The sequence below is a fragment of the Cotesia glomerata genome, linkage group LG3 (genome assembly GCF_020080835.1).
Source record: "Cotesia glomerata isolate CgM1 linkage group LG3, MPM_Cglom_v2.3, whole genome shotgun sequence".
In the NCBI taxonomy this organism is placed as follows: domain Eukaryota; kingdom Metazoa; phylum Arthropoda; class Insecta; order Hymenoptera; family Braconidae; genus Cotesia; species Cotesia glomerata.
Genome location: NC_058160.1, coordinates 7,191,724 through 7,213,257, shown reverse-complemented (window position 1 = coordinate 7,213,257; position 21,534 = coordinate 7,191,724). Strand labels below are relative to the sequence as shown.

General features: G+C 26.7%; 3 protein-coding genes and 1 long non-coding RNA gene across 6 annotated transcripts in view; 2 read left to right on the top strand and 2 right to left on the bottom strand.

The window, feature by feature from the left end:
* Nucleotides 1-1,226: 1,226 nt before the first annotated feature.
* On the bottom strand, nucleotides 1,227-4,754 carry LOC123261014 (poly(U)-binding-splicing factor half pint-like). Of its 3 annotated transcripts, XM_044722461.1 has the most exons (4): nucleotides 4,579-4,707; nucleotides 3,511-3,579; nucleotides 3,282-3,437; nucleotides 1,227-3,071 (listed from the first exon to the last, which is right to left on the bottom strand). In XM_044722461.1, exon 4 carries the CDS (start codon nucleotides 3,041-3,043, stop codon nucleotides 1,310-1,312), a length of 1,734 nt encoding a protein of 577 aa, XP_044578396.1. In that variant the 5' UTR covers nucleotides 3,044-3,071; nucleotides 3,282-3,437; nucleotides 3,511-3,579; nucleotides 4,579-4,707; the 3' UTR covers nucleotides 1,227-1,309. The 3 variants fall into 3 exon arrangements, with proteins under 3 accessions (XP_044578396.1, XP_044578395.1, XP_044578394.1); XM_044722460.1 differs by having other exon boundaries at nucleotides 3,282-3,579; nucleotides 4,668-4,754; XM_044722459.1 differs by having other exon boundaries at nucleotides 3,282-3,579.
* Nucleotides 4,738-11,877, top strand: LOC123261001 (WD repeat-containing protein 19). Its single transcript, XM_044722431.1, has 9 exons — nucleotides 4,738-4,938; nucleotides 5,073-5,452; nucleotides 6,551-9,323; nucleotides 9,396-9,545; nucleotides 9,619-9,715; nucleotides 9,796-10,002; nucleotides 10,557-10,843; nucleotides 10,946-11,022; nucleotides 11,169-11,877. Exons 1-9 carry the CDS (start codon nucleotides 4,924-4,926, stop codon nucleotides 11,293-11,295), a joined length of 4,113 nt encoding a protein of 1,370 aa, XP_044578366.1. The 5' UTR covers nucleotides 4,738-4,923; the 3' UTR covers nucleotides 11,296-11,877.
* Nucleotides 11,878-13,228: 1,351 nt separating this feature from the next.
* LOC123261034 (membrane-associated progesterone receptor component 1-like) lies at nucleotides 13,229-18,429 on the top strand. The gene is made up of 3 exons (XM_044722508.1): nucleotides 13,229-13,773; nucleotides 14,607-14,756; nucleotides 16,497-18,429. Exons 1-3 carry the CDS (start codon nucleotides 13,434-13,436, stop codon nucleotides 16,610-16,612), a joined length of 606 nt encoding a protein of 201 aa, XP_044578443.1. The 5' UTR covers nucleotides 13,229-13,433; the 3' UTR covers nucleotides 16,613-18,429.
* Nucleotides 16,257-21,534, bottom strand: part of LOC123261053 — a 10,402-nt gene continuing 5,124 nt past the window's right edge. Inside the window, exons 2-3 of the long non-coding RNA XR_006508603.1 lie at nucleotides 21,386-21,390; nucleotides 16,257-16,387 (exon numbers count right to left, since the gene is read on the bottom strand). This is a non-coding gene — a long non-coding RNA (uncharacterized LOC123261053). The remainder of the gene's footprint in view (nucleotides 16,388-21,385; nucleotides 21,391-21,534) is intronic.

Genomic DNA, 21,534 nt, shown 5'->3' with positions numbered 1-21,534 from the left:
AATATACAGTTGTTAAGTACACTGAAAAAAAAAATTCTTGACTGGAGGGTAAATTTTCTTGAGCCAAGAAAATTTCTTTTTGCTCCGAAATAACTTTTGTGCTCCTTAAAATTTTCTTGGTGCAAAAAGTTTCTTTTTCTGTGTAGTAGATTATATTTCCAAAATATTGATAATAATCATAACTCAGGGTCGTTCGCTTCAATAATCACTAGTTATTAATTAAATTAGCAATTCGTTTCGAAGGTATGACTTATTAAACAAATAACTGATAATCATAGGCAATTAAACAATTAATAATATGATAGAAAAATACTAATTTATGATCTAATTATTATATATTAACAAATAATTAGTAATTACAAAAAAAAAAAAAAAAAAAAATTCGTTATTTATTAGCTACAAATTGTCGAATTATTATTATTATTTTCATTACTAAAATGAAATAGTAACTTTGAATTGAGTTTAAAGATAATTTTAATTTACCGAAGTAAAAAAATCAATTATTAACATACATTATTTAAAAAAATTAATTTTTGATTCTAAAAATTTTACCTGCGTATTCTATACTATTCTCATCCTAATTACAACGACTAATAAATTTAACGAAGTAATTATTAGTTAATTATTAATTCATTTCAAAGACTACCTTTAACTAGTTAAACATCTAGATTTGTTTAACCTGCTAACCATTATTTCATCGTACGTGTCTAACAGGCTTTGTTCATCTGATTTTTTTATTGACTCAAAATATCTTATTATTACTCGTTGTATGAATGTAACTCAAATCAGCTTCTGGATCATGGTATCAGCAACGCTATGTAAAATAAAAAAAATAAAATAAAATAAATCATTAATTTATGTGATCAGGCTAAAAAATAAGTTTTTCATGGATAACTAGTCAAGTGACTAAGTAAATAAATAAATTACATTTAATAAAGATATTTATTCCATTTAATCAGTCGACTCTTTTGAATATATATATATATATATATATATATATATATATATATATATATATATATATTTATATATATTTATATTTATATATATTCAAAAGAGAAACTAAGAGATGTTACACAGTATAAAAATTTTTTCGATATTACCTAACATCTTAACAAGTAAAAAATTCAGTTATCAGAAACATACATTTATTGTTTTCAATATCACAATAAATAAAACAATTAGCTATTTAATCATCAATTATACTTAAAAACTTCATTATCTTGAATAAAATATTAAATATGTAGTGTTTAAGTGTTTTTTATAAAAATTATAATAATTTCAGAAAATTAAATAAATCCTGATAAATTTAACCGGAAAAGTCTGAATAATCGTACAAAGCTTGATCATAAAATTCACAGGTGATAAGTCGTTTATCAAAATAACGACCATTCAAAGAATTTTTTGCACGTTCAGCCTCACTTATGTTTGAAAATTCAACAAAAATTTTCACGATTACTTCAGCGTCATCATCTTCAGACTGCCTCTCATTGTAAATAACAACTTTATTAACAACTCCGTACTTGGAGCACTCCTCTTTAATTTCTTCTTCAAGTAATTCATCAACATCTTCAGGTGAAGTCATATTTTTGAGTACTATTACACGCGATTCAATCCTACGCATAAGTTTTTGCATAACTAAATGTCGAGCACTTGGACCTTTGATGGTTAAATTTTCTTGTTGCTGCAGCGTCTGTACTTCAGTCTCTTCAAGTAATTTTTTTTGCAATTCTTCCTGCTGTTTTTGATGAGCTTGCTCTTTTGCTCGTTTAGTAGCGTCAACGGTTGGTGAATTAGTTACTGGTACAACTAACGTTCCAATTGCTGTCGGGGCTACTACTGTCGGTGGCGGGATGATAACAGATTGTCCGGAAAGGTATTGAGTACCTATCGGTTGTGATGATAACATTTGTGGAATAACTACTCCAGGTGGAGGAATCACTGGAGCGATTGATGCCGCCGTCGGAGATGAATTTGAACGAGGAATATCAGGATAAGGTGAGTCAGAGTCTCCTATTTTTGTTAATCCAAGCGCAACAGCGTTACTAGCAACAGCATCCATTGCTTGAATTTTAGCTGTAGCAGTAGCAGCTGCGACTGCTGCAGCTGTTGGCATTGTACTTGAACCACTTGAAGATTCCATCAGTACATTAGGAGGTGTAATGGCTATTCCTACCCTTAAGCAAACTCCTCCCAAATCAAAGAGATTCATTGAAGATATCGCTTCAACTGCTGATTGCATCGTTTGATACTCGATGTACGCATAATTTCTGTCACGATTAGCTGAATTTCCTCGAAATAATTGGCAATGTTTGATAGGACCAAAAGCTTCAAATACAGATTTAATATCATTTTCTTCAATATCTCGATGAATAGATGAAATATAAATCCTGTTATAGTGTTTACTTTCTTCAATTATATTATCAATGATTGATTGAGCTTGCGGCATATTGGACGGTCTTCCTACGACCTTGATGTTACGGCCGCCGATCATTACACCGTTCATTTGCTCAAGCGCCAGTTGTGCAGCTTCAGGTATATCATACTCTACAAAAGCGAACCCCTTGTGTTTTTGAGTCATTAGATCCCAGGACATATTGACTGACTTAATAGGTCCAAAAGGCATAAATGCTTCACGAACTGAGTCTTCTTTCAATTCAAAACTAATACTTCCTACGTAAATTCGACACATAAGAGCCAGAGCCTGCTGTCTCTGGACTTGGTTCCGTTGACTTGCCATTTGATTCTGCTGATGGGCCAAAGTTTGCTTCATTAAAACCATTTTGACGCTTTCTTTCATTGCATACTTTTTTGCTCTTTTAATTGCATCCTGATTTTCCGATGATACTTTTGGTAAACTGGCGCCGATTATTCCGGGAAGAGTATGGCTTTTAGCTACCGGCCCAATAACTAATGGACCAGTTTGATGAAGACATTCAAATAGTTCTTGTATAACCAAGTTATTTTCCTCGATACGAGGCTTCTTCGCTGGCGGCTCTACGTCATTTTGTTCTGATGAAGCCGTCATTATTATATCAGTCATTTTATTAATGAAGTTACAAAATAAATCACTAAAAAATGGAATTTTATTAAAGTTTAACAAATTATTACTTTCAAATAAATTGCTTGATTAGAATACGCAAATAATGTTCAATTGTAAAACATTACTACAACGTAATCTCAAAAAAAAAAAAAAAATAAATAATTGTGCAAAATAGGAAACTAAGTAGTCTAACTTTTAAGTGATATTTGTTATTCCAAGTATAAATAATATTACTTACATAAACTGTAGTTAACCAACAAATTTATGATTCAAGATATTTAAATCCAACGATTAGTGATTGGTTTATTCTTCTATTACTTTGATTATTTTCTTCTGGTCATTGTTTTGGGTTTAAGCAAAGACAAAGCACGTGTTGAATTGAACACCATAACATCTAAAATAGTAATCACAGTTATGCTAGTATCATCTAGTTCCTTTGCGCTTTTTAAATGAAATCAGCTGATCACTTTCAAATTGATACAGATGGCATCTTGGTCGTGCACACTTGTGTTTCTCCAACGAAGTTCGTCTGAGCGCTATTTTCAAATAATTTAACTTTTAATAATAATAATTACTAACTTAACTATTTATAGATTACAAATTTATTTTAAAGAATCATTTTTTGTACGAAGAAATAAATAATTAATAATCGAATGCAAAACAGAGGTTATAAATTTCTTACCTACATCTCAAATACTTTATACTTAATTTTTGTGTAGGTAAAAGCTCAATATATGATCATGTACCAGTAGATCACTCCATGTATTTGTATACCTATATTTGTGAATATAGATATACAAATACATGGAGTAATCATATACTGGTACGTGATCATCTATTGGGCTTTACCTACTGAAAAAAAAAAAAAAAAAAAACAGAAGTAGATTCAGCAATAATTTTTTTGAACAAAAAATTAGTTCAAGTTTTTAAAATTTACTATTGCATGTTTTCATCAACAGTAAGTAGTTTAATGTGAAGAAAAAGATTTATAATTTTATGCAACTTAATTACAACAATATATTAATTGTTAGGACATGTCTATTCACACGTAAAAAAATCATGCCATTAAAGTTAGCAGTCGCTTGACCATTTTTTAATTTTTTTTAGTAAATAAATTTGCTCCAAAAAATTGCATTTTTTATTTTTTTAATTTTCTAAATGTCAATTTTTTCTCATTTTCTTTGACATAATTTATTTGTTGTAAAAAAATTCTTAAAATTATAAAATATCTGCTAAATTAATTTTCATAAAAAAATCCTGAAAAATCAACAGCGCGTGAATCAATCTAGCAATATTAATTTTGTCAGTAAAAAAATTAGATGAATTAAAAAGAGTAACGAAATGTGATTTTAATGTTATGAAAAAAAATAAAAAAAAAGGTTAGAATTTTTTTTGAAAGTCAAAAATTCTTATCCAATAGTGATGTAATTTATTATTGTTTATAGTAATACGTTGTAATTTTTTTTATTTCTAATCAATTATCACTATTTAAAATTTAAATATAATTTTTATTATATCGATTGCACAGTACATACCGACATTGGAGTTTACTTTACTTTTGTAAGCATGTGTACCAGTAAAACAATATATATAAATATATACCTGCAAATACAAACACACTTACCGCTAATGTCATCTATACTACACACATTGAAAAAAAGAAAATAGTATCAGCACGCTTAAATTCAATCCAATGTCAACATGGACGCTGTCATAAACGCTTTTTATTTTGTACTAGTCAACAAGACACTTTAATAAATCAATAATGAGAGATACTCTCATTTTTTATTATATTGAATAGAATGTAACTACAATTACAATCAGTCGTTACCAGGATTTGTTTTTTTCATTACTAAAACAGTAATTATACTATAAACAACATGACATCTGATAAAGTAGGTTATATTTATTTCTTTATCAAACAAATTGTAATATTTGATTTTTCAACTTGAATTAAACTTATATTGCATGATAAATATAATATAAAAAATTATTTTATTTATACTTATACTAAATCGTATTCTTTTAGGTTCTTTATAAACTTGATCATCCTCATGGTCCTGGTAGTGTATTTATTTCTTGGAGACCCGGTAATAGTACACATCTTGCCACAACTGGTTGCGATGGAGTTGTATCAATTTATGATAGACAAGGAGAAATTCAAGAACGTATACAATTGATGGGACTGTGTAGTGGATTTGGATGGGATTTTGATGGAGATATCCTGGCTATCATAACAAATAATTCGTCAACGATTATTTTGTGGGACGCAACAACTAACAAGAAATCTCAAATTGATGCTGGTGTACGAGACACATTAACATGTATGATGTGGGCAAAACATGCTTGCATTCTTGCAGTGGGAACACAAAAAGGAAATCTTATTCTCTATGATCATTCTAATGCTAGGTAATGTTTAGAAGTTTATAAATAGTTTTTGTAATTAAGCTATTAATTATATTTAGATGTGTATATATAATTATGACAGAAAAATTTTTTTACTCCAAAATTATCTGTGGTGCGAATTATTAAAAAATTTTATATCAAAGTAATCTATATTATTAAGAGAATAAGAAAAATTTTGTGGCCAGTGTATTTATATGATAAAATGGGTTTTTATGGTTAAATTTGGTTACATTAGAAAGGTCTTGACCTGGAGTTGTGCCTTTTCAAGGTTTCATATTATTCTCACCAATAGTCAATTTATGATGATAAGTATTTAGGCAGCATTCGATAATGCTCTATCTCTAGATACATAATTAAGAAATGATCTTGTATCTTGTGAACTATTGACATTTTTAAAGATATAAGCTCATCCCGATGTTACACTCATCAAGACCTTTCATTTGAGTACCCACATGCATTTTGATATATTTTTCATATATACATATATATATAATATATATAAATATATGAAAAATTGATGTGGGTACTCAAATGAAAAGTCTTGATGAGTGTAATGTCGGGATGAGCTTATATCTTTAAAAACGTCAATATTTAAAAAAGCACAGAGCAATTTAACAAATATCTTGTGAGATGTTGACATTTTTAAAGATATAAGCTCACTCCGACATTACACTGATCGAGACCTTTCATTTGAGTACCCACATCAATTTTTCATATATTTATATATATTATATATATGTATATATGAAAAATATATCAAAATGCATGTGGGTACTCAAATGAAAGGTCTTGATGAGTTTAACATCGGGATGAGCTTATTTCTTTAAAAACGTCAATAGTTAAAAAAGTACAGTGCAATTTAACACAAGTCATTATTTAATCAAGCAAAATTTTTTTTATTTATAGTTCACAAGTCACCGCAGTCACATAGTGATTGCAAGGTTGCTAGTTTTACTTATTGTTTTTTTATTCATGTATTTATTCAATTATTGAACTTATTTCATTTATAAGTTTATAACTTATTGGATAAATAATTTTCTGTTTTAAATTAATTCAATTAAATATTTCTTCGATTAATTTAACTATTATTAATAATTTCAGGCGGATTCCTATCTTAGGAAAACACAAGAAAAAAGTAGTATGCGGTGCGTGGTCTTCAGAAGGTATCTTAGGACTAGCTGGTGAAGATAGAATTCTGACAATAAGTACAGCTGATGGAGACACACGACGAGAAATTCAACTACAAGGTGATCCACAGGATTTAAAATTTGGTGAAATGAAAACAGATAGTCGCACTAGCGGTGAAAATACAATATCTTTGATTATTGGAAAAGTAACATTATTACTTTACAATATTCGCGATCCAGACAATCCTATAGAATTAGCATTTCAAAAAAGATATGGACCAATAGTTACATATAAATGGTACGGAGATGGTTATATATTATTAGGATTTGAAGCTGGATATTTAATTTCAATATCCACGCATATTAAAGAAGTTGGACAAGAATTATTGCAAATAAAAAATCATCGAGATTCTTTGAATGATATTTCATTGAGTTTAACCGCTAAAAAAATAGCCACGTGCGGTGACAATACATTAAAAATACATGGATTACAAAATATAGAAGAAACTGAAAAAATAATTACAATAAGTGGCGAAGCTGCTGTAAACAGTGTTGAGTGGTCAGCTGATGGTACGATGATTGCTGCTGTAACTCACAGTGGCAATGTATTAATTTATCTTGCTCAAATACCTAAATTAACGAGCGTATGTGGTAATAGAATAGCATTATTAGCAAGCTTAACAGAAGTTATTGTCTATCTTTATACGCTAGATGGTGATAAACCGGAACCACAGACAATTCATACAATAATTGAACCGTCAATACTGTCAGTTGGCCCAACACACCTTGCAGTGGCTGTTAATAATCGGGCGCTTTTTTGGAATTTATCTGCGGGTCAAACTGATCGTGCTATTCATATTGAAAGAGATTATTTATCATCAGTTGAAAGTATATGTTTAAATGAAACTTATACTTCTGTATTATATGATGGTAAAATTCAATTACACACAATAAAAACAGATCCAGCATTAATTAAAGAAGAAAAAGATAATAAAGTATTTGCAGATCCCAGTTCATCTAACGGCAGAATAACGTGTCATGCTCTTTCAGCAGAATTCTTAGTATATGGTACAGATATGGGACGAATTGTTTATTTTTGTCTTGATGTATTTAATCATTCAACCGAATATTCTCACATAAGTGGAATTAAAAATATTTTTATGGATGTTACTGGCACCAATATGTGCTTCATTGATGATAAAAATGATATTTTTATTTACAATCCAGTTGATGAAAGAATAGTTACAGTACCAGACTGTCCTGATTCACCCGAAGGAGTTATTTGGGATCAAAATATTTACGAAAGATCAATATTTGCCATTTATAATAAATCTTTCATTTCAACTTATATATTTATTAAGTACAATATTGAAGGTAGTAAAGTTGTTAAAATAACGACAACAAAACTTCCGTCTGAAACATTACCACTATTAATGTACGGTGGTGAAGTAACATTAGGCGTTGCCGGTGGTAAATTATTACAAATAACTTTATCATCACACGAGAATGTTGGTAATATTGTTGAAAATAAAAAAATAATTGAAATACTTGACAATCAAATAAATTGCCATAGATATCGACAAGCTTGGAATACTTGTCTTACTTTAAATGATAAAAATCATTGGATTAAATTAGGAAAGAGTGCATTAGAAAATTTGGATATTGAAATGAGTATTAGAGCTTACAGAGAAATACCGGATGTATCGATGGTTTGGGCATTACAAAAACTTGAAAATATTGAAGAATTGTCATTACTTTGTGGGCATATTTGTCTTTTGTTGGAAGATTACAATAAAGCGGAAAAATTTTTCCTCGAATCTTCAGAACCCGTTGAGGCATTGTATTTACGTCGTGATTTAATGGAATGGGAGCAAGCGTTAATTTTAGCACAAAAATTTAAACCCGATGAAATACCATTTATATCACAAGAGTATGCCCAACAATTAGAATTGACGGGTAACTATCCAAAAGCTTTAATTAATTATGAACGTGCCCTATCGGCGGTTAATGAGAATACAATGACTACTGAACAATTTTACAATCATCGCATGCAGTGCTTAAGTGGAATTGCGAGAACTTCAATAAGATGTGGTGATAGTCGTAGAGGAGTGGCCATTGCAATGGAAAATGATACTCCACGTTCTGTAAGAAAAGAATGCGCTGAAATATTAGAAAATATGAAACAATTTACTGAAGCTGCAATGCTTTATGAAAAATCTGATTATTATGATAAAGCAGCATTAGCTTATATAAAATTGAAAAATTGGGTTAAAGTTGGCCAATTATTACCACAGATATCGGCACCAAAGATAAATATTCAGTATGCAAAAGCTAAAGAGGCTGAAGGAAAGTACGATGATGCTGCTAGAGCTTATGAAATAGCTAAAGATTATGATAATATTATTAGAATTAATTTGGAGTATTTGAATAATCCTGGACGTAGTGTTGAAATAGTACAACAAACTAAAAGTATTGAAGGTGCTAAAATGGTTGCACGTTATTTTCAAAAAATGAATGATTATAATTCAGCAATCAAATTTTTAATAATGTCTAACTGTCATGATGAAGCTTTTCAATTGGCTAATCAACATGGTAAAATGGAATTATATGGTGATATTTTAGTTAATACATTAGATGACGATAATGTAAGATTAGAAGACTTTAAAAGTCTTGCTATACACTTTGAAACACAAAAAAATAGTTTACTGGCGGGAAAATATTATTTTTATGCCAAAGATTTTCACAAGGTTTGTTATTTTATTATCATCTATATTATTTATTATAAAAACTATAAGTATAAATAAATATTACTTTTTTAGGCTTTAAAACATTTATTAAAAGCTGCACAATTGAGTACTGACGACGATGCTGCTCTTTCACTAGCAATTGATACAATTGCTGTTTCAAAAGATGATAAACTTGCAAATCAGTTAATCGATTTTCTACTTGGAGGTGACGGCTTACCAAAGGTAGATTTAAAATTTATTTGCCAACTAATTTAATAATAATTTTAGCTAAATTCATCATTTTTATCTTTTTTAGGATCCAAAATATTTATTTCGTTTATATATGGCACGAAAACAATATAAAGATGCGGCAAAAACTGCGATAATAATCGCTAATGAAGAACAAGTAAATGGTATTAAATAAGAATTAATAATCAAAGCTATTTTTTTTTTTAATTTTATTTATTCAATTGATTTTATTTATTTATCATAGGAAATTATCGTAATGCTCATGATGTTTTATTTGGAATGTATCAAGAACTAAAACGTAACAAAATTACAATACCACTTGAAATGAATAACAACTTACGTCTTCTACACTCGTATATTTTAGTTAGATTACATGTTAAAAGAAATGATCATTTACGTGGGGCAAGGATGTTGATAAGAGTTGCCAACAATATTTCCAAATTTCCATCACGTAAGTAACAAAATAATTATAAATAATTTATTTTAAATATTGCGTTACTAAAACCATAAGGGCGTATAAAAAAATTTTTTTGCTCCAATCAATGTAAAAATGTTGGAAACATTAAAACCTATGGAAAAAATGAAAAAAAAATTTTTTTGTTATACGCCCTTGTGGTTTTAGGAAAAACCTTTTCTAAAACCATAAGGGCGTATCCTGTTTTTTCGGTTTATTATCAATTATAGGTCAGAGTAAGAAAAAAATTTGCAAAAGTAATAGAAATTATCACTCCACAACTTAATTTATATCACCAAATATTTATTTAAGTTAAAAAACGAATGAAAAAATAAATTCATCAGGGTATTAGTCCTATTTTTTTATTATTATCAAGTTAAGTTAAAAAAAAAAAATTTTTAAATCTTCTTTTCTTTTAATCTTAGGTACAGATATTCTTAACGATAGAGATGACATGGTTCTGCAGAACCATAAGGACGTATATTTTAAAATACGCCCTTATGGTTTTAGTAGCGCGATATCTTATTTAATAATGGAAATGAATTTTTCAGATATTGTACCAATTTTAACGTCAACTGTTATTGAGTGTCATCGTGCAGGATTAAAATATGCAGCTTTTAATTATGCAGCTATGCTTATGCGTCCTGAGTATCGTTCGCAAGTAGACATTAAGTACAGCAAAAAAATTGAAGCTATTGTTCGTAAACCACCGAGGTCTAAAGATCATGAAGTTGAAGATGAACCGTTAACACCTTGTCCCTATTGTAAAAATCGAATACCAGAAACAGAAATTACTTGTGATAAATGTAAAAATACTATTCCATTCTGTATAGCGACGGTAATTATTCATATAATCACTTATAAAAAAAAAAAAAAAAAAAAAAAAAAAATAAAATAAAATAAAATAAAAATTATACTTTATTTTCATTATTTATTTCAGGGCCGTCATATAATTGAAAATGATTTTACTGCATGTCCTCAATGTGATTTTCCAGCAATAAAGAGTGAATTTTTAAGGTAAATAATTTATCTATCTAAAAATCAATAATAAAGGATTGGAGCCAGAAGAATATGTGAAAAAATTATTTTTTGTTACTTATTTTCTTTTGGATCTAAACATTCAAAATAATTTTCATTAATTCATTTATTTTTATTTTCGACAGAATTATTGAAACTGATGAATTATGTCCGATGTGCAATGAAAAGGTTGATTTAAGAATGATACCCCAAAACATCAACATCCGTATTTATCTTGATATGCAAGATGAACAATTTAATCAAATACACTGATAAGACTTGAGTTTTTTTATTTTTAAGATCCCAGTATATGATAAAAATTAAAATATTTAGTGATAAAGGAAACAATCCGTCCATAAATAATATTAAGAAAAGCCTTAAGTATTACTTTAAGTAATGAAATGATACTCACGTACTTTTACACACTTTAGAATAGAAATTGTGAATACAAAAATATTTTGACACACTTAAAAAAAATCAAATTAGCCTTAAATTAGTCAAGTTTTAAAGTTTTAATCTATTGATCTGTTTAGATGTTTATTTACTTTGACTGATGACCATTTTTTTAATAACAAAAAAATTTTTTTAATTATTAGATATAATTCTCAATAATAAAGCCATTCAATTTTCAACAGTACAAGCACTTGAAGTACAAGCAATTGCATTGTTAATTTATAAATTTTGGCCATTATGTATTATTTTAAAATAATCATATCATATTTTATTATAGTTTAATGATTTAATGATTTAAAATCATTCTCATTTTAATTAATAATTTTTTTTACATTTATCTGATATCAAATAAAATTAGATATTTTTATCTAACTACTATTTCTCTATTTATTTATCCCTACTTATACAACTAGTTACTTTTTAAAATATTTTTTGTAATGAAAAGTTGGATTTATTTCATGATTTTTAGATGATATACCATAATCAATAATTTTCTTTCTAGTAAGCATCAATAACACAAACATTGTTAATTACAACTAAAAAAAAAATCCTTAGTAATTAAAGTTATAAAAATTGATAATTTAGTCACTCTTAGTGAAATTTCAGTCAATTTTATTACAGCAATAGAAAAAATGAAGAGATTATAATTCGATGAATAATCAAAATTTCAATTATAGATTCCAAACTATTTTTATAAAGCGTTCTTGACGTCAAAGTAATTATAAATAAAAATAGAAAAATCATTTTAGGAATGGCAACATGTTGGTCTAGTAATCTCTTTTCAACAGCCTATATACTATTGCTTTTTTATATACAAAAAAGCAATAAGCTTTCAATAATTTTTTTTCTATCATGTTTATTTGTATTACGCGCTTACAGAGTGCCGAATTCTTCTACGCTCATGGCATCAATAATTTTATATGAAGTATATTAAATATTACACTTGATATTTTTTTCAATGCAAATTTATAATGAAGATGTAGATATTTATTACTTTTTCTTGATCAATAATTAATATTAATTAAGTTAGCCGAAATTTTTGATTTTTTGATTTTGCTTAATTTATTAAATTAGAACTAAAAAATATTTTTCAAAAATTGCACTTAAGGTAAAAGATCCAGTTATTGACACTGAACTAGTTATTGACACTTGCAATTTTATTTTAATTAAATAAAACAAATCGACTCTAACAAATTAATAAATATAATTTTTGAATTATAAATTTTTAGAGAATTGATTTTTTGAGAAAATTTTATTACTTTAATTAAAATAGAATTGCAAGTGTCAATCAACTAGGCCAGTGTCAATAACTGGGTCTTTTACCTTATAGTTTTTGAAGTTTATTACAAATGAAAAAAATTTTTTTTTTATTTTTTTGTAATAATTTTTTTAATAAAAAAAATTATAAAAACTTTTAGATGTCGGGTAACTTTATTTTCATTAAAATTTTTTATCATCCTGATATATATAAATTAATTGAGAAAAAATTTATGTATAATTTTATTGTGTAGAAAATTAATAACGTTATAATTACAATTTTTTTAATTTATTGAATTTATCGTGATAGTTTTGAATATTAGCGCTTTGCAATAGTTTTTTGATTGGTTTACTCGCTACAACATTTGGAGTGCAGCTGATCCAATCGCTACACCACAAATAAGAATAAGTAAGCCCTCTGCCGGAGAAGGACGTCGCCATCCTTTAGCCCCCTGCAACGTATATGTGCACATACGTTACTATACCAATATGAGTATGTTTGCGTAAGTAATACCCAAAGAAAGTAATGTGGCATGTACACTGTACAGAACAGTTATACTAACCTATAATAATACAGACATTAAAAGTGTGTGGGTCGTATCTCGATACTCGTGTGAGTGTTGACAAGAAATTTTTATTTCTTATTTATTTCGAAGAAATTCGCGAAAGAACGCGCGGCATTAACGAATATAGTGGTCAAAATGGCTGAACCTAGTGTTTCGCCGGCTCCTAGTTCTTCAGATTCTTCGGAAAATTTACAAGAGGAATCATTTATATCAAGTTTTATCGCTGAAGTAGTGAAAAGTCCACTTAATATATTTCTTGTTATTGTTATTGCTATTTTAGTTTATAAAATATTCCGGAGTAAAACACAAGAAGATCTACCGGTCCAAGAGCACAAGGAATTGCCTAAAATTCGTAAAGATTTTACTGTTGAAGAATTAAAAAAATATGACGGTAGGGGAACGGATGGACGAATTCTTGTTGCTGTAAATGGGAGTGTTTATGATGTTACGAGAGGCAGTAGATTTTACGGACCCGGTAAGTTAATTATAATTTATTTGGTACCCTAATTCTATTAATTTATTTATCAACAAACATATGATATTTTATTTTTGTCATAGTTGTTAATTCTCGGTTTTATTTTCTAGATATATTCAGATAAATACGTTGTCACGTCACATAATTAACGTGACTGTGCATATAGTTTAAGGTTGGCTGAAAAAAAAATGTTGCAATAAAAAAAAAACTTGCTCTTGTTGAGATAACACCTTGATAACATTTGTTTACATATATAATCAGACATTAAATGATGAATGTGACATCATTTTTACTTTTATCAAAAATTTAAAGAGCTTTTTTTTTTAACATGATATTTATACATGAAATTGTTTTCATTTTTCAGCTGATTTAATAACTGTTTTTTTTGCTCGATGATGAGTGTATTCAGTCATACCATCGTGTTAATAATTGATGCATGTATTTGCGTCATTTCCCAATGACTTTATGTATTGATTGATTGGAATTATCGACTTTAATTATTTATTTTTAACGAAATGACAAATAATTGTATTTATATTCTCGGCAAATTTAAATAAAAATCAATAATTATTAAAATATTAATTGATAATTTAATGAAAACTTTATCTACTTTGGTAAACTTATTTTTACCATTCGATCCAAGTGGATACCATCAAGTTATTTTACGCTTGAGAGAATAAAAATAATCAGTGGAGTAGTATTGGTTATAGGATTGTCGTGAATATATTACAAACACTATTCTCTATTTATATTGTGATTTTATTTGTTTTTATTTCATTAATCTTTTTTTAACTTCATTTATTTTATTTTTTTTTTTTTTTTTTCAAATACAGATGGACCATATGCTGCATTTGGAGGGCGTGATGCCAGTAGAGGATTAGCCACATTTTCAGTAGTTCCAGGCAAAGATGAATATGATGATTTAAGTGATCTTAACACTACTGAAATGAATTCTATTTTAGAGTGGGAGGAACAATTTAAAGGTAATGCTGAATCATGAAGTTTTTAAATGAATAAAATAAGTTGTTAGTTGTAGTTTTTTGAATATTCTATAATAATTTATTGAATGCGGTTAATATCGGCTGTCAAGGATTGTCGTTTTATTAGTAAATAAAATGTACAAAGAGTAATGTTCAATTTGAAGTAGCCAACAATTATCTTTTTATTTTTCAGTCTAGTGATTTTATTCGCCATTAGGTACTAGTTTATACTCTTATAATGATATGTAACGTATCATATATTATTTATGAGATCATAGGTCGAATCTGACGTAACAATAGCTTGAATATATTCAATTATTTGAGTTTATTTTTAATTTTTCAATCATTAAATTTTTTTTAACTTATATTTTCAATGGAAAATATCGCGTGCTTAAAGGTAAAAGGACTTATAGCTAAGGGTTAATAAGGATTTATGCTGAAAGGGCGTATAAAAAAATTTTTTTTTGCCATTCGGTTCGAAATTGTCTGAAACGTAAAAATCTGTAAAAAAAAAGTTGGTATCCTAAAGCTGAAAGGGCGTATCTCAAGACATACGCCCTTTCACCTTTAAGAAAAGTACTACTTAAAGGTAAAAAGGCGCATAAAAAAAAATTGTATTTTTTATACCAAATGTTAAATAATGGTTTCACAAGACAAGTTATACTCAAATAACAGCCTCATATAAAAAGTTTGATATAAACAAATAGCAAATAAATCAATCAAAGACAAATTACGTAAAAATTAAGTAATAAAAAAAATCACAATGACAGATAATATTCAAATATTTTGAAATTTCCCGTTTTAATCGCCCTATTGAATATAATTACTGGTGCCGTTCACAGAACAGCTGTTCCATCATGATCAAGCATCCAGAATCCAAATTTTATCATAACTATTTCTTAAAATGAATAATTCGACGTTTATAATATTGACATTTTGACCATTTTTAGTTATTTTTTCAAAGTTAAGATTGCAATTGAACTATTTTCAGGCAATGTGTAGTACCATCGACTTATGTACGTTATTTAATCAAGAATATCATTCAGTGAAATCTACACAGTAAAAAATTTCGCGTCATTGCGTTAAAAAATTTTGTGTTAAAAATTTTTATGTTAAATATTTAACACTTTTTTGTGTTGATTTAACAGAATAAGTTTTAAATTTACACATAAAAGTGTTAAATATTTAACACTAAGTTTTTTGACGCAATGACGCAAAATTTTTTACTGTATACCTTCCATTTCAGGTTTGGTCAAATGGCGTTTTTTAGATATATTTTCTTTTTTAACTTTAAAAAATTGTATAGTTAAGGTTTTACGCCGCTGCTACCACAGATAGTTTTTTTTTTTACATTTTTAAACTACGAATATGTTCTTTTGTAAACTGGCCGAAAAAAAATTATACGCCCTTTCACCTTTAGATCACCAAAATTTCGAACTCTTAAAAGTAAAAGGGCGTATAATTAAAGACATACGCCCTTTTACCTTTGTAATTTTTTTTTTCAATTTTAAGCGCAGAATGTGTCTACTACTCGATTGGCAATAAAAAAAAAAAATATGCGCCCTTTTACCTTTGCAAAGGTAAAAGGGCGCATAAATTGTTATAAGTCCTTTTACCTTTAGGCACGCGATATTCTTTGGTCTGTTCAGCACAAGCATTATTTAAATGAGTATTAAACTCAAGGAATTTGCTTTAATAAATTCACAACATTAGACTTAATAATTATTTATTTTTACTTTATAGAACGATATGATTACGTTGGTAAATTGCTGAAACCTGGTGAAGCACCAACAAATTATTCTGATGAAGAAGATGAAGGTAGCCAGCAAGAATCCGACGTTAAATCAAAGGAAGATTGACCATTCAAAAACGAAATGGAAACCTTGTTGAGAAATATTAAACATCAGTCACACATCTATGTGAAAATTGTAGATATCATCGTTTCTCAATTAATAATTTTTAAAATAACAGAATACCAATTAATTGTGTGAAAATATACACGCATCCTAAACGGGTATTCATAACACAAAACTTAATTTAATTGTAATAACGATGTGGACTCTTTTTAAATTCTTGAAATAATTTATGTGTACTGATTAAAAAAAAAAAGAAAATCGATATAAATATTACTTATGAGAATTTTTATAACTTTTTAAAGTTATATATTTTGTCATTTTTCTTAAAACAATTGTACATTTTACTTTAATTTGTTGGTACATAATTATGGTTGATGATTTTTCATTTTTTATTTGTGTATGTTTAAGTCTATTAAAAATTGAGAAATGAACATTATTAATAAGTTGCAAATAAGATGTTTGAATAATAGTATTTTTTGTTAAAATAATTTCATGCTGCATGTGTTAACATGTACTGACCACCGGAATATTTTTCAATACCAATGTAAAAATTCAATCAAAATTTTCATCAATTTTTTGAGTATATATTACGATATATTTTATAAATATTTAAATAATAATCAAGAAATTTTACACTTTGTCAATTTTTTACAAAACATTTTTTTAAACTGCTAAGACTTTGTATACATTTGATAATTAATTGCATAAATATTTTTTTCTAAAACATCTCAACATAAATAATTTGAATAAAATCAGTCTTAAAAGTGAGATAAATATAAAAGTATGTATATGTAACGATAGATCTATTCTCTTATGGCTCTTTAAATTAAAAACTACCTCAAGGTGTGTTTTATAACAAATGTTTGAAGCATAATGAAAAAAAAAAAAAAAAAAAAAAAAAAAACATCACTTGCACCTTTAAAATGTGCACATTTTGTTTGTATCATCGAATTAAATAATTTGCTGTACAAGTAATAGGTTTAGTTAATTATAGTAATTAATAACTAATGACAAAGTGAATTGAAACTAATTATTATTTTTGAGTAAAAATATTTAGATTCAAATTTTAAAAATGGTTGAAGCTTAAAATAATTACTTAAAGATGGCTTATTAATTTTAAATATTTAACAATATCTTAAAACTGCACGAAAATAGGTGAATACATTGACCTCAAGTCAATATAAAAACTTTCACCGTCTTTCATTTTTATTATAATATTTATGGACTAGGACCATCAGGCATGAAGATATTTTTTAATAAATACTAGATTAATAAAATAGGTTGTTTTCCTTTTTTTAAAACAAATTTAATAAATAATCTATGGATATTCTTCTAAGAACGTTCACTAATAATTCCTGAGGCCTTATAATATGGACATCTGATGAAAAATTTTATTTTGTTTTTCTTTTTTTCTAATTATCGAACTGAATGACTTTTCGATCAATTTTCTGGATATATTATTAAATGTATAACTAATTGCCATAACTTCCCCGTTTGTTTAAGAAAATATTTTTTGTAAACTTTAATATAATACACTTGTTAATTAATTATAGCTTTAATTTGATTTTACCCAATGAATAATCAAAGCTCTGAAATTATTTGGTATCTTATTCGCTTGTAATTTCCTATGTTTCTGTCTTCCGTTGAACAAGGAAATTCGAAATTTATAGAGCAGAAAATATTGTAAAACATTGTAATTTTTTAACATTGGACTTTTTGTACAGGTTTATATTTATGTATTACTGGTACATCTTGTTTTAACATAACATATTACCCAAATAAATATTTCTAACCAGAGAAGAAAACTATTAACACTAAAATTAATCTTCATTATTACAACAAATAATAATAAAATTTTATTGTTTATATAAATAACTCTAATGCTACAAATATACTGTAATTGTATAAATAATATAGGGTTCATGAAGTTTTTCGGAAAATTATGATTAATTATATTTTTTGTAATTTTTATTTAAATCATTATACTTTGTACTTATTTTGAACTACGAGGCTTTTTTAAAACTAATTTCTCTTACTCTTTCAAAATGTTAGATGAATATCTTGAGAACATGTTACCATAGTTTCACCATTAAATTCGAAGAATTACTTATGTATTCAAATTAAAATATAAGCATTGATATGTTTAGTTATAATTCTTGCCATGTGCATCTCAAAACTGTTGTACGAAAAATAGCGTCCAAATTTTTATAACGATAAGATAAAATACTTTTTCTATGAATGGTTAAAATTGATCATAATAATCATTTTTTTTAACTTTAAAAATATGTCTGTGGATTAAATATTTGCTATGAAAAATGTAAAGTGTGAGACAATCTGGTAATTTTTCTAGTCATATTTGAAAGAGATAAAGTAATGAATTTCAAACTTTGAAGGAGTAGTTATGGTGTGTTACAATAATTAGAAAAAATTGAAAGATTTTAATTAAAACTATATGGAATCATTGATAAAAAAATGCAGATAAGTTTCAAAATTTACAACATTCAGGTAAAATTTTTTTTTCATTAAAAAAATCTTGAGCACTTTCTCAGATATAAAATTTTGAAACTTTTTTTAATTTGATCAGCACATATTTTTCTCTGAGAAAATTAAAAATTCACTGTTCTACCTCTTCATAATTTTTCCAAGAAAGTAAAGTTACCTCACACTTGAACGTTTGATATGTTCTTCAATATAGACCTACTACTATTCATGAGTTAGTAATATAAAAAAAATTTTATCTAAATTAAAAAAAATAGAACTTTATATTATAAATTGTAAAGATTTTAACCTAAGATATTGATTTTTGTTCGGACGGTATTACTTCAATAAACGTTTCTTTACATTATTTAGAAAAATTATATTTTGAACGAATTAATCATTTTTTCTTTAATTAATTTACTGTTCATAGTGCATTTATAAAAATTTATATGATAGATTTATCCAACTTTATGAAGGAAAAAAAATAAAGCGCTCCTAAACTTTTAAAGTTCTTATTTTAATGTAATATTTCAATTACTTTGAAATGATAAGAAATTTTATAATTTTCTTCAGTGACATAATAAAAATTAAAAATAAAATAAAGTTAATTACTATGCATGTGAATAATGTACCTCTGAATTACTTTAACAATTATTGATCAAAAATGACTCGGATAAAAAATATTATACGTTACGAACTTTATTTTTATTTATATTTTCAGAAAAAAAAATTTTCATTTAAAAATTGTTATAAAAAAAACTTTTGCGCTATATAATACTAGCAAAGTTTTAAAGTTGTTTTTTTTTTTGTAAATAAGTAATTACAATAAATATATATGTATATACATAGATCGAATTTTCATGCTCAGTATAAATACTCGAAAATGTTGAGAGAAAAAATTCTAAATTTTTTTTTGATAAGAATTCAGCGTGCGTCTAAATCAACAAACTGGATTCTCGTTAATGTTTTCTTAGCGATTATAAATGAGAATGACAATAATTTTTAATTGAAATTAATTTAAAAAAGGAAGAAATTTTATCAGTAACAATACTTGAGTGTTACTTTACTTGATGTATCTACAACATTTCGTGGGAACACATTTCACGCGCAAGTCTACTTAGAGAATTTTAAAAGAGGGTGGAGGCGATCGATCAGATTTCATCCCTTGCGGCAGGAACTTGGTGGAAATAATATAATGAAATAAAAAAAGGCTAGCTTCATTCCAAAAGATAGCAGATAATATTTTTGAAATAAATTGGAAAATTTCTAATTGCTTTGTTTTGATGATGTTCAAATTATATTTAATTAAAATTAACACCATAATGTTTAATAAATAATATTATATATTATATAATAATTCAATACTAATATATATGTAAAAAATTATAAATAAATATCTTGAATATATGATACATTTGATCAAGTAATAACCATTGTAGGTTCTATCACATTGGAATTATTGAGAAAAAAAATTTATTTCATTCTTAACGAAAATTTAATTTAGACAAATTGTTGTCACATGTAAAAAAAAAAATAAAAAATTAACACAAATTTGATCCAAGCGTGGTTCATAAAATTTGTTGTGTAAAATTAAACTGTATTTTTTTAAAAAGCATACATTTATTTTTCGCTACATCGACTACGATATCTTTTGAACAATTCCATCGATCAAAAATCGTTAGGTCGAAGAATTTAAAAATTTTATGGAAGAGAAAAACTTATCTTATAGATTATTTGTTAGATAGCTTTCAAATACTAGAATCGATTTTGACTAAAGATTAAATTTTTGAACTCAACAGAAAAATTTCCTTATAAAATAAGGGTACTAAAGTTATATAAAAATTCAATAAGGTTGCAGTCGAAATTGTGATAACAAGGCGTATTATATCGTTACACTTACACACCTATACAAAATAGGGCCCAAAAAGTAAAAGGAAATCCTGTCAAATTTGAACTTATTTTTGTAATTTTAATGTGTCGGCCGTACTAGGAGTTTTGAGTGGAAGACATGCACTTTATGCAACCAATTAAATGATTGAACTCTGAAATTTATTTGACTTAATAATTAGGGATATTCTCAAATAAAATTCATCCAAATTTTTATTTCATATATAATATTAAATTATTTGATGCTTCATCTATATAAGATAATATTTAATTTGAACTATTGAGTACAGTATTAAATTTATACATAAATATTAAAGGGTACTTTAAGTTTACTATTTTATAATTTGGATAACTATTTTGTACTAATAGTTGTTATAAACATAATGAATAATTACGATTAAATTTAATAACTTAATCTAGGTCTTTTTAATTTACTGCCTAGCGCTTTTTAAAAATTTTTCTTCTTGAAAATAAATTATTCTTCATTTTACCGCAAAATCACAATATAAAATAAATTTACCTTCTGTTATTTATATGATTAGATATATCCAAAAATTCTA

Coding starts and splice junctions, on each gene's coding strand:
- LOC123261001 (XM_044722431.1), top strand. Junction 9,546..9,618: donor GAGGTGACGGCTTACCAAAG/GTAGATTTAAAA, acceptor TATCTTTTTTAG/GATCCAAAATATTTATTTCG. Junction 10,003..10,556: donor TATTTCCAAATTTCCATCAC/GTAAGTAACAAA, acceptor TGAATTTTTCAG/ATATTGTACCAATTTTAACG.
- LOC123261034 (XM_044722508.1), top strand. CDS start 13,434: ATGGCTGAACCTAGTGTTTCGCCGGCTCCTAGTTCTTCAGATTCTTCG. Junction 13,774..14,606: donor CAGTAGATTTTACGGACCCG/GTAAGTTAATTA, acceptor TTTCAAATACAG/ATGGACCATATGCTGCATTT. Junction 14,757..16,496: donor GTGGGAGGAACAATTTAAAG/GTAATGCTGAAT, acceptor TTTACTTTATAG/AACGATATGATTACGTTGGT.
- LOC123261014 (XM_044722460.1), bottom strand. CDS start 3,043: ATGACTGATATAATAATGACGGCTTCATCAGAACAAAATGACGTAGAG.